Below are 13490 nucleotides of genomic sequence, written 5' to 3' on the forward strand. Positions count from 1 at the left end.
TGTTTCTCAGAGTGTGGCTTTTTTTCAGAATCATCTCGGGTGCCTGGTAAACACAGAGATTCCTGGGCCCTACCACAGACCTTTGGAATTAGAATCTCCGGAATTGGGGCATAGTTTAACAAGCACCTTGGGAGATTCTTATGTACCTTGAAGTATGAGAATTTTGAAATTTTTCTCAGATTCCAAATGCCTTATGAATACAGCTAACATTGCTATATCCTCTATAAGGTTTGTTTGCACGCATGTTCTAGCCCACTGATTTAACAAAAAATGGTTTACTGTTGTGTGTTGTGTGTTTTCTGACTGTTCTCTTTGCTAGAGTGATTGCCCTGGTGAGATTGCAGACTTTTTAAGGGTGTATGATTTTGCATTTTCCATGCTGCTGGATATCCTTATACTTCTGTAAATATTTGTTTGTTCGTTAGTAAGGTCAGGTGAATGCAAAATACCTACTGCCTTGAAATATTTATTTTTCCTCAGTATTTTTTTTGGTAAATTGTGGTATAATGTACATACAATAAAATGCATGGATTTTACAGTTCAGTGAGTTTTGAGAAATTATACAGTCACGTAACAGCACCCCAATCAAGATATAGAACACTTCCATCATCCTAGAAAGTTCCCTCATCTCCTTTCCAGCAAATTCCCAATCTCTCTGCTTGCAGAGGCAACTACCGTTCAGATTTCTATCACCATAGAATAGTTTTGCTATTCTAGAACTTCGTATACATGGAATCATACAGCATATACTCTTTTGTGTCTGGCTTTTTTTGCTCAACATAATGTTTTTGAGATACATCCAGTAATTTTTTTCTTTTTGATTGTTTACCAAGTATCCCATTGTATGAACACACCACAGTTTGTGATATTCACAGTTAGTGGCAATTTTCATTTGGATTGTTTCCAGTTGATGCTATGGACATTCTTATACAAGTCATTTTGTGGACATATGTTTTTATATCTCTTCAGTAAATACCTAGGAGTGGAGTTGCTGTGTTCTAGGATGGGTGTGTGTTTAACACCTTTTTTTAAAATCAGGAAATGTAAAACCATACCCAAATTTTAAAATGTTTGTTCATTAGATGGGGTGTTGCTTGAGCACATACAGATACACACACTTTTGTTTACATTATATATATATTTCCTTTTTAGTTACATTGTAAAGACTCATGAAAAATTATGATTTTTGTGTATTGAGAGACAGTACAGCTGAAAAGCCAAACCTCCAAACTGAGGCTTTAAGAAATCGTCTGCTGTACATATACACACAAAATTTGTTTTGACAAGCAAACATGTGAATCCCTCTCATTTCCTTGTAGCCAGGTTCTTCCTCCGTCTTAACCACCCCCGTTTCTTTGAGAGTTGTAGACATATTCCTGAGAGAAGCACCCAAGATTTTGATACTGCAGCTGCCTCTCATATCAGACAGCTGCCATTTGGTGCCACAAATAATGCTGGGCAGTGGTGACTGACTGTGCAGGTCACTTGTTCAGGGAGAAACTAAATTCAGTGTAAACACATGGAATTTTAGAGTTTAGTAGTTAAAGGTCCAAGTTCACATAAACACTCTTAAGTCCACCTTAAAATATACATTGGGATGAACCATGAACTATTTTGACAGGATAGGACTCACTGATGTTCAAAGGTAATATTTTCCACTTCTCCTAAGATCTCTTCTTTCTACAAACCTCATATTAAAATGTCAACCTTGGACTTCCCTGCCCGTCCAGTGGTTAAGACTCCGTGCTGCCAATTCAGGGGGCACGGGTTTGATCCCTGGTCAGAGAACTAATAAGATCCCACATGCCTCGGGGTGTGGCTAAAGTAAAAAAATCAATAAAACGTCAACCTTTACCTTGGGTACCTTCTCAGGCTACCAAACTCACCACCCCGTGCCTTCCTTTTGAATCATTTATTTGAGGTGATTTGACCCCACTGAGGCACACCTTGGTTTTGCAAGACTTTTTAATCAATATGGAAGTTCTGCTTTTTACCTAACCTGTTCCTTCCCTGCTCATTAAAAATAAAGTTGGCTACAACTTTTCTTTCTTTTAAACTGATGGATAGCCGACTCAGAATATTATATTAGTTCTAGGTGTATGATATAGTAATTTGATATTTTTGTAGATTATACTCCATATGAAGTTATTTGCTACAAATTTCCCCCAAATTCTTAAATATTAGGTAACTTTATATTAAATTATCCTCAACCAAATATTTTATAGTTTTCTTTACTTTTTATAATATTTCTCTTACAGATTTTATGTGATTTATTGTCACCTGAAAACTTAAAAGAAGGCCTGAAGGACTCTTCCTGGAGTTCATTACCGTGTATTAAAAACAAACCTTTTGGTTTTCCTTCAGTAATAGAAGAGTCTCATTGTGCCAGTGAACTTAGCCCAGAGCAGGTAAGGGGGTGAGTAAAGATAATCATGGGCAATCCGTTTAGGTACTTTCAACCTAGTAGGCATTGTCTTAATAGAATTTCATCTATGGCCTTTTATTTTATACTGAAAACTTTTATGTAAAGTATATGCTCATTAATCACAAATTTAGGTCATTCAGTGTCAGAAAACTTTCAGTCTCTTGGAAAATACAGAACATTGTATTTATTTCAGTTTCCTTGGAGTAGGAACTATATTAGCATAACTGCTTTAACCTTATTATGATGTAAGCCAGCTTGATGTCCAGGGCTATCTAAGTACTGGCAAAAATCACTCACTTGCCAGGGTTTTAGAATTTAAAGTTGGTGCTGTTTAAATGAACAATAAAATGAACATTTTAAGACATCAAAATTTCAGTTTGGTTCTGGCGAGAATAAGGATAGTAAAGAAATACAGTTAGTTACCCTTATTTGTTGTATTTTTTTGTAGAATGAAGAAATAGCAGAGGTCACTTCAGAGCCTGTCAAAGGAAGCCTAAACCATGCTCGGTCAGCACAGGCTATAAATTCGACAGACATGCCTGCCAGAGAGGATTGTTTAAAAAGAGTGTCCTCAGAATTTTCACTCTCTGTTCAAGAGCAAGGTGTTCTGCTGAAAAGAAAGCTGTCTCTCTTAGACCAGGATGTGATTGTAAATGAAGATGGAAGAAATAAGCTGAAAAGACAGGGAGGTAAAAATTTCACTACACTCCTATAAAACACATTGATTTATCTAGAATGGCCTTCAGACTTCTTCCTAAAGAAGATAACCCCATCTCTTTGTTTTAATAGAAACTCCCAATGAAGTCTGTACGTTTTCATTAACTTACGGTGACATCCCAGAAGAATTAATAGATGTCTCAGATTTTGAGTGTTCTCTCTGCATGAGGTAAGTATGTACAATTTTATAAAAGATGAATATTTTATATTAATGTAAAGTACAGAGTAGATAAAGGTAATCTACTCTGTAATAATAGGCAATGTGAAGTAACAGAACAGTGGGTTAAAAATCAAAAGATACGAATTTTAGTCCCAGGTTTCCCTTTCACATCTTAGGCAAATAATGTAATCTCTGAACCTTATTTAGCTTTTCCTTACTTAGAAAGTGGGGTCAGGGTTTGCATAGCCTATACTGAAGTCTTGTAAGAATCAGATGACTAAAATATAAAAAGTATCTGGGGAATTGTAAAGTACTATAAAAGCTCTACATGTTATTATTGAGACTCCATGGTTTTAGATTTGGGTAAGAATACAATGATGTATTGTGTGTATAACATTGGATAAGGATTTCCATTATGCAGAATGCTTGTAATTGTAAGACTGATAGTTTAAAAAGAACATTTTCCAGGTACAGAAACTGTGCTGGAGGCAAGGGAACGGTGTAAAGCACCCGGCACTGTCCACACCAGGCCAGGGGTGATGAGAGGTATTTCTGAGCAAGTCCCTTAATTCTGAGTCTTGGCTTCTTCATCTGTGAGGCGAGGGGATTAGACCCAGATGATTTCTGAAGTACCTATACATCTAACAGTACTTCTAGGAACTTCCAAAGTATCATGTTTCAGGAAATAATTATAATGTAAGAAAAATTAGTTTTTCCATATTGTTTGAATATTAAGCCTCCTATTTCTTTAGAATTCAGTGGTGGTAATTTAGTGGATTATTTTTGTAAGGCTTTTATAATCTTGTTAAGAAAACCAATTTTAAAGTGATGATAAAATAAGAATCTGTACAAAAATGAATGAGTAATTATTAATGATATAGTTTACATCATTAATTTTGCACTAAGTCTTTGAAATCTGGTGTGTATTTTAGATGCACTGCACATCTCAGTTTGGACCAGCCCCACTTCAAGGGCGCCATAGCCACATGTGAGTGGTGGTTATGTTAGTACAGCTCCAGGCCCCCAGCGCAGGGTACCTCTGGATGGTGAACTTTTAAACGCTTCAGGAGGATATACTCGTATTTATCACTGCCCCTTCTCTCCCCTCCTGCCCACCAGACCCTCCTTCTTCCTCCTCTACTCTAAAGAGAGATTAGTGTTATGGTTCCATTATTAGTTTGTTCACTTTTTCCAATGGAGTTTATTGTGAAAACTAACATGTATTTTGGTTGATTTCAGGTTGTTTTTTGAGCCAGTAACAACCCCTTGTGGACATTCATTCTGTAAGAATTGTCTTGAGCGTTGTTTAGATCACACACCATACTGTCCCCTTTGTAAGGAAAGCTTAAAAGAGGTAAACATTTTTATGCTTATCTGTTTATTGGTCTTAAGTGTAGCAACATGGTTTGATTTTATTCAGCCATAGCAATGATTAATAGGTTCAGAATAAATTACATTGTATATGCTGAGTGGCCAAAAGGGACTCTGTTTTGTTACCCATATGCTAGTGTTAGAGAAAAGTGAGTTTGGAGAGGGGAGGAGAAAGCAGAGAGGGTCTGAAGGCCAAGACCTCTTACTTAATTTTTTAAACAAAGGAGGTGTGGTCAAGTACCTGGTCGGGAATCTACTGAATTTTAATGATGACAGTATTGGGGAAGCCCAACTGCCCTGCCTCCCACCACCATTTTTAGGCTAGATTTCAGGTCTAATCCAATCCCCTTAACATCTGGAGCAGCTGTGTCCAGTAGAACTTTCTGCATTGATGGAAATGCTCTGTATCTGTGCTGTCCAACATGGTAGCTACCAGCCACATGTGTAGAAGGAATTGTATTTAAAATTTTGTTTAATCTTATAGTTAATTTACATTTTAGTAGGCACATGTGAGTAGTGGCTACCGCATTGGACAGCACAGCCCTAGAAAGAGGTGGCCTGGCGAGAAGAGAGGGAGGCACAGCTTCCCACGTCCCTCCTTGTCTAGGAAGTGAAAAGCACTATTCACTTGCATTAGGAAAATAGCTGCATCTCAGGTGGGTACCTTCCATAACCAGTGGGAGAGCAACACCCTCTCAGTCGTGCTTGAGTGACTTGAAGTCCCCAAAGGTGAGGCCAAAGCCTTCGAATTCTGAGTTCCAGGTGCAGTGGTAGCATTGATCAGGGAGAGTGATTCTGTCCCTGGATTGTTTGAAGAAAAGAAGTGTCTTCCAAATATGAATTAAAAAATTGATAAAACCATTTTGCTATGGAAAATAGTTATTTCCTATACAGAAAACATAGCTCTGTACAGATATCATATGGCATGTATGTATTGTTATAGCATAGCAAGCCTACATGTAGTAAAACAGAAAACCACATAAACAATGTTCAAGTCAGGAAACATAAGATAAAAAAACTTCCTTCTTAAAGAGTCTGTTAGTTATTTCAACTAGTATACTCAGTGTTTTCAGTTGAAGTACTCTAAACATGCTGTCTTTCCTGGTTTTCCAGAGTTTTTAGATACACTCATATATTTATTATGCTTTTTTTCAGATTAACATTTAGATGCATTGCTTTAAATTTAGAGTTCTCTCAGTTTTAAGGAAAACAAAATAAGGATATTATTTAAAAACATAACATACTGTTTAAAAATAACTTTATCCTTTGTCCTGACCTGAAGACACCCTGTATAATATAATTGGTAAAGTCTAAATATATATATTTACAAGGATAAAATTGACATGCTCTCCAGTTTTCTACTTCTACTTGTCATTTCATTTTGCTCATTTTTTCATCTGAATACATTTTAAAGACATGGTTTTTGTAGCAGTATACTAGTCCGGTGTGTAACATTTTCCTGTTGTTGGTATGTAAGTTGTTTGGTTTTGTTGTAGCATACTGTGGTTTGTGTCTTTTGACACTGTGGTTTGTGTCTTTGACTCTTTCCTTAGGGTAAATTCTTGGGAGGAGAATTACTGGATCAAAGGCCGTATATTTATAAGACTCTTATTAAAACCAATTGCCAAATTGCCTAGGTCCCGAGTAATGTACAAAAATAGATTCTTACCAGTACTGTAAGAGAGGCTGTATTTCCCAAATTTAATACATGAGTCTTAAATTTTGAAACATCTTAATTTAATAGAAAATGGTAATGAAACTGCTTTTATAGTATCTGTCATTTGATTAATTTTATAATAAACTATCCCCTGGGAACTTGTTAGAAATACAGATTCTCAGACCCTACCCCAGAGCCACTAAATCAGAAACCCTGGGGTGGGGCTCAGCAGTCTGCATTTTAACAAGCCCTGGTTCATGCTAAACCGTAAAAACCACTACTGTAACCCATTTCCCCACCATTCATATTTCCTGCTCTGTACTTCATCGGATAATGACAAAACTTTTTGCTGGATCTACAGAGAAAAAGGTGCTGGCTTCTCTTTATCTTGTGATTGTCTCCCAGGAGTTTTTCCTCATTACTTTTATTATAAATTGGTATTGGGCTTTTCTGGTTTTTTTTTTTTTTTTAGTCCAAAATCCTGCACACACACTGACCTGGTCCCTGGCCCTATGCAGTTCTTAGTTTAGTTACAGAGATATAATGTATCCCTGTCCATGTAATATAGTGCAGGGTATGGTAACTGCCTTTTATATGGTAAAGGGTTAAGTAACGGACTCTTGGGAGACAAAAAAATAACTAAGGAACACTTTATGCAAAAGGTAGAATTGGAGCCAGACCCTGAAGGATAGTCAGATGGCTTTTGGCAGTTGGAAGAGAGAATAACACAAAAATGCATGAGGGTGGCAGTGTTCAGAGTATTAAGGGAGTGGCACAAATGGACCATTTTATACAGAGGGTGGCTCACGTAGGAAAAGCAGCCTCTTGATAAGGGGATCATTAGTCATAGTGGGATGACAATGGAAGGAAAATCTGAAAGAAAAATTACCTGGAAGCTCTGCCACTGAAATGGGGGACAAAAAAGGAGTAGTTTTGCTTTTCTTAAATAAGGCAAATAAATGCATCATTTTCTTCATTCCTTATCTTACTTTTGTTTCTCAATTCAAATGGTAGTTTCAGATACTTATGCACTGTGAGATGGAACTTGGCCTTTGGTGTGGGAGATGGCAGGGCAGCACTGACTGCTGCTAATAAAGGTGTATGATCATAGCAAGACAAGGGTCTTATATACAGAACTTGGTTCACGTTGCAAGTATGTGTCTTTAATGCTCTTGAGTTAAGCCTCAGGCAGGTTTACCTGTTTAGCACCATCCATTGTAATGGTCCCCCTCACTAATTAAATTAATTCAGAACTGACTGTATAAATATGTAATAAAGGCTTTACTATATCAAGTTAAACTGTTTTGCCTGTTTTATACTGTAGGAAGAAAAGCACTGGAATGTAAAATAATATTGTTTTTCAGTATCTAGCAGATAGGAGGTACTGTGTCACACAGCTGTTGGAAGATTTAATAGTGAAGTATCTGCCTGATGAACTGTCTGAGAGAAAAAAAATATATGATGAAGAAACTGCTGAACTCTCACAGTAAGTTTCTTCTCAGAAAAATTAACAATCAAATTACGGACTACTACCCTTTGAAATAGTAAGGAGAAGCCTCATAGCAAGCTGGGTTCTGTCTTTAGTTCAACCCAGTGTAGTCAAAGGCCTATTTTAAACAAATAGTGGCCAGCTTCCCCTGTCCTCGACAAAAGTTTTTAAAAGTTCATTTGGTAACTTCTAGATGTTCTGTTGGGAGTGACTGACTCAGCTCTTTGCACTGAAGCAGTGTTTTAGGTGGAGGAGGGGTCTCCTCCAGTGACATCAGCCCTGGAATCAATCGGGAATGGAGAGGGGTGAGGTGGTTGCTGGGAACTGCATCCCTCAGGCATCATGGTGGTGCAGGGGGAAGGTGGAGGATAGATGGCCTGGATTGGCAGGAGGGTTAGCCAGTCAGAGGTTTGAAGGGGGTGGGACCTTGAGGCCTGAGACTGAAATTGAAAGGGGTGACTTAGGGGCTAAATTCTCAGTTAATGAAGCTATTGACTGTTAGCAGAAATGACTTAGTATCAGCAAGGTGAGAAACCTGGTGGTAACTTTGGGATTCAGTGGTACCACTAGTAAGAGCACATAAAAGCCAATTGGGGCTGGGTAGGTTGGACATGGTTTTGTTGCTCTGTATAGCTTTCTTTCTTCTACATTTCTTTTTCCTTTCTCTTCCCCTCATGTCTTTTCACCAGTCTCTTCTTGAGTGTCCAAGTTTCTTTCATGGGTTTCTAATTTCTTAACTCTCTTTTTTTCCCACTTACTTTTAACTGGACACTAAAGAGCAAAATTGTAATTTTTATATGCTGTTTCTATTTTTTAAAAATACAGATTAAACATTTTATATTTCTAACTTTCTAAGAAAAAAATAATTGTGCTTGCAGATTTTCTTTTTCAATATCTGTCTACCAGATGTCTTCATTGGGCTAGTGGCCTTCAACAGAAGAAAGGTTTCTAATCTTTTGTTTGTAGAAGTTGATATTGATTTGTCTCCTCATGGAACTGATATTTTATTGTGTGATTTTATGATAGAAAATATTCTGATGTGAGGATTATAAGCCTTTTTGACCAACACTGCAGAAAGCTGGGATATAAGAATGCTTCAGATGTATTTTTGAAATACTAAAACATGGTGAGAGGACCAGACCCCTCACAGAAGAGTGAAATCCATGGATGACAGAAAGAGTAGTGATGTGAGGGAATCTTGCTGTGTACTAACAGGGCTATTCTTTTAAGGGGTAGCTCATCCCCTGGTACTTACAAGTTTTGCTAATTAAGAGGTATACTGGCTCCCCCCCCCCGTTTTTATGTTCATAAGAGTGCTCAATGGTGGTAGAATATACAGTTTTAAAAGTAGAGGAACTAGGACTGGTATGTTAAACGTGTGTATTAAATATTGCCTTTACTTAAGTAATTTGTGGTCTTTTTGAAGAAAGACTAGAAAATATTAGTGGGGGGGGGGAGCCATAATCTGTAACCCGAACGTAATCATCACTGGCATTTCGGCATATATCCTTCCCGATCTTAATGTATATGAATACATTTTAAACAAAGATGGGATCATTTTAATCCTATCATTTCTGTAACTTCCTTTTCTTGTTAATCTGAACATTTAAACATAGTATCATTTTATGGTTACGTCATAATTTATTTTACTGGCCTTCTCTTTTTGCTTCTAGGTTTTGGCTACTATACACAGTGCTATGTTGAACATTCTTATAGTACTTGCAGGAAAAAAGTGAGCCTTTTGGTTCAAAGGATACGAATCTTTCTGAAAGCATTTGATGCATATGGCCAGATTCTTCTTCAGCATGGCTGTGCTGTTCACGCTGCCAGTTTTCCCACACCCTTGCCAAAGCTGTGCACTGCCTTTATCCTTCACATTTCTTGCCAGTCTGGCAATAACAGTGTTGTCATTTTAATTATCTGGAAGAAATGTTATCTCATTGAATTACCTGGTTTTGTTAGTATGAAAATATTTTAATGCCTAAAAATTTTGAACGATTTGCTTTTTTTGTGGGACCTCGTGTTTTCTTATTATCTAAGAGTGAGAGTATACTCTGTCATGTTAGAAATATTTTAAACAGATTTTAATATAAAATAGTAATTATAATCAATTGCTTTGTGATTCATAAAGATACTTAGCTCTGTATGATAACTTCGTATCTCAAATTCAAATTTACTTGTAAGAGGATCACCAACATATTTTTAGGATTAATATTGTATCAATATGAGCTTAAATGAAAAGGATGCTGATTCCTTTTCTTACCAAGAATAAAAATCACCTGATTTTAGAGTGAATTTGCCTATTATTTATTACTGTTGCAGGCTTCACTCATTTTTGTTGTTTGTCCTGATATATAATAATGAAACTTTTTTCTTCTTCAGCTTGACCAAGAATGTTCCGATATTTGTTTGCACTATGGCCTACCCCACTGTGCCTTGCCCTCTTCATGTATTTGAGCCAAGATACAGATTGATGATTCGAAGAAGTATACAGACTGGAACTAAACAGTTTGGGATGTGTGTCAGCGATACACAAAATGGGTATGCTTTTTATGTAAATATTTTTATTGATTTCTGGAATTTTCTTTGAATATTGCTGAGAACTTGCATGTTTGTTGCTTGACCTTTGATGTTAATTGGAGTTTTTCCTTTAGTTTTGCAGATTATGGTTGTATGTTACAAATCAGAAATGTCCATTTCTTGCCTGATGGGAGGTCTGTGGTTGACACAGTTGGAGGAAAGCGGTTCAGGGTTTTAAAAAGAGGGATGAAAGATGGATACTGCACTGCAGACATTGAATATCTGGAAGATGTGAAGGTATGAAAAACTATTCTTTTTCAGCATGCTCTGGTATACTGTGTCCTAGGCATTGTACACGCGTAAAGGCTGATAGGAACATTAACCAGTTCTTCCTGTCAGAGACCCTCAACAATACTTATACAGATTAGCTCCAAGTTACCTTTTCATCTTGCTCTTAACCATCCTGAGTTCCAAGAGAACTTGGGAGACCAGCACCTAGATATACTGTTCATTTCTACTGGCTTGACAGCCAGCACAGTGCCTAGAATGTATGTATTTGCATGGTAATTGCTTAACAATAGCAGTGGATTCAATTGAACTTCCAATCCATGTAAGTTATGAAACCTGCTAATTCCTACCCTTTTAAACTGAATTTATTAGTAGTCAAAGGTGATGTAATCATCAGTAGATTGAACTTTGATGTAAAGGTAAACACATAAAATCCCTGAAGAATTGTTCTATATTAAGATATGCCTAAGATACCCTAAAACTGAACACAGCACCCAACTGTGTCTAACTTTAGGGCAACACAGATAAAGCACTGTCCATATAATTGGTGGTGGTATCTTACCTGTGGAGGGTTACTGTGAAAATTTTCTTGGATAGGGTTAATGCTGCCCTTTTGGTACTTCCAGTACCTACTCTACCATCTGCAGTTCGTTTAGGTACCAGAAAAATGATTTGTGGTACTGTAAATATCAAATGAAAGGCAACTTCCTTTGGAAGGCCATTAGAAAAACATAGATCTTACACTCTCACTTGTTCATTGATCTGTTTGAGCCCTTCATCTCAGTCAGCACTTATTCAGTGTTGGCATTAGGCATTTCTACAAACAGTGGCTCATTAAATTTTCAAAACGCTATGAGATAGCTAGCAGATGAAAGAATTCAGGAGTATGAATTTGCCAAAGATCCTGTAGGTAGTGTAAAAAAATAATTTAAAACCAGCTCCCTGGCTCCAAGTGCTATGTTTTGTCATTATATCATATTGCTTCTCTGCTGATAAACTTGATTAATCTGCTATTACCTGTCCTATCTTATTATAAAGATGTTATGGGGAAACTCTGCTTTGTGCAGTGAGCCAAGAGTATGAGTTGGAATTTTGAGTTGACTGATAGTCTGTGCCTTAGTAATATTTGGCTAATGGAATCATTTGCTAAAAGGTGATGTTCTTTGTAAAACTAATAACCTTATTTTAGTTTTATGTAAATTTACATCTTCATATATTGGATTTGCTGATAAAATTCCTTGAGTATGTGGCTAAACTTATGACTATATATAAATATATGACAGTAAATTAGCATATCAAATATGGATTTGATGTTTAGAAAATTGAATTCTCTATGTCATTGTGGTCTTGTCTAATAATTTTTCTTCTTCTATATAATGATTTCTTGTTCATTCTGGAAAAGCTTCTCAAATTTTGTTTTTTATATCAAAGTTGTTTTTTCCCTTGGTGTAGTAATTCTAATTTCTGTGACCTCTGATGACATTTTAAATTGTTAGTGCAATGAAATTCCTTAACTTCAAAAGCTTGCCTTTAAAACTTCTGCCTACTTCTTAGCTCCTTTTTCTAACTCAGACTTTTATTTTTATCATTCCCTGTTTACTAGAGTTCATGGTTTGGTCCCTTGAATTTTGTAAAGGTAGAAAGCAGATACTTTTTTTTGGTAATAGTTCTTAACAAGTCACAAGTTTATTTGTTGGGGGTTTTTGGTTTTGGATCAAATTTTTTTTATTGAAGTATAGTTGATTTACAGTGTTGTTAACTTCCGTTGTACAGCAAAGTGATTCAGTTATACATATGTAGACATTGTTTTTTTAATATTCTTTTCCATTATGGTTTATCATAGGATATTGAGTATAGTTCTCTGTGCTATACAGTAGGGCCTTGTTGTTTATCCATGCTATATATAAAAGCTTACATCTGCTAACCCAACTTCCCACTCCATCCCTCTCCCAGCCCCTTCCCCCTTGGCAACCCAACCACCAGTCTGTTATGTCTGTGATTGTGTTTGTTTTGTAGATAGGTTCATTTGTGTCATGTTTTAGATTCCACATTAGTATGATAATCTCTAGTTGCATCTAAGTTGCGGTTATTTCATTCTTTTTTATGGCAGAGTATTATTCCATTGTGTATATGTACCACATCTTCTTTATCCATATTCCTCTGTCCACGGACATTTGTTTCCATGTCTTGGCTACTGTGAATAGTGTTGCTAAGAACATAGGGGTTGCATGTATCTTTTCAAATTATGGTGTTCTCTGGATATATACCCAGGAGTGGGATTGCTGGATCATATGGTAATTCTATTTTTAGTTTTCTGAGGAACCTCCATACTGTTTTCCATATGGCTGCACCAACTTACACTCCCTCCAGCAGTACTGGAGGGTTCCCTTTCTCCACATCCTGCCCAGCATTTGTTAGTTGTAGACTTTTTAATGGTCTACACGGGCCATTCTGACCTGTGTGAGGTGGTACCTCATTGTAGTTTTGATTTGCATTTCTCTGATAGTTAGTGACGCTGAGCAACTTTTCACGTGTCTCTTGGCTATCTGTATTTCTTCTTTGGAGAAATGTCTAATTAGGTCTTCTCCCATTTTTCAGTGGGGTTACTTGTTTTCTTGTTGTTGAGTTGTGTGAGCTGCTTATATATTTTGGAAATTAAGCCTGTGTTGGTCACATTGTTTGCAAATATTTTCTCCCATTCTGTAGGTTGTCTTTTTGTTTTGTTTATGGTTTCCTTTGCTGTGCAAAACCTTACAAGTTTAATTAGGTCCCATCTGTTTATTTTTGCTTTTATTTCTATTGCCTTGGTAAGAAAACATTGGTACAACTTGTGTCAGAGAATGTTTTGCCTATGTTCTCTTCT

At 36.7% G+C, this 13490-nt stretch overlaps 1 protein-coding gene across 1 annotated transcript in view; it reads left to right on the top strand.

Annotated features, from left to right (window-relative positions):
* Positions 1 to 13490, top strand: part of LONRF1 (LON peptidase N-terminal domain and ring finger 1) — a 45902-nt gene that overhangs the window by 16475 nt on the left and 15937 nt on the right. Inside the window, exons 4-10 of the mRNA XM_030832198.2 lie at positions 2259 to 2408; positions 2874 to 3114; positions 3215 to 3311; positions 4542 to 4656; positions 7695 to 7816; positions 10202 to 10360; positions 10474 to 10636. Coding sequence (XP_030688058.1) covers positions 2259 to 2408; positions 2874 to 3114; positions 3215 to 3311; positions 4542 to 4656; positions 7695 to 7816; positions 10202 to 10360; positions 10474 to 10636 — 1047 coding nt within the window. The remainder of the gene's footprint in view (positions 1 to 2258; positions 2409 to 2873; positions 3115 to 3214; positions 3312 to 4541; positions 4657 to 7694; positions 7817 to 10201; positions 10361 to 10473; positions 10637 to 13490) is intronic.

The sequence above is a fragment of the Globicephala melas genome, chromosome 21 (assembly GCF_963455315.2).
Source record: "Globicephala melas chromosome 21, mGloMel1.2, whole genome shotgun sequence".
Taxonomy (NCBI): Eukaryota; Metazoa; Chordata; class Mammalia; order Artiodactyla; family Delphinidae; genus Globicephala; species Globicephala melas.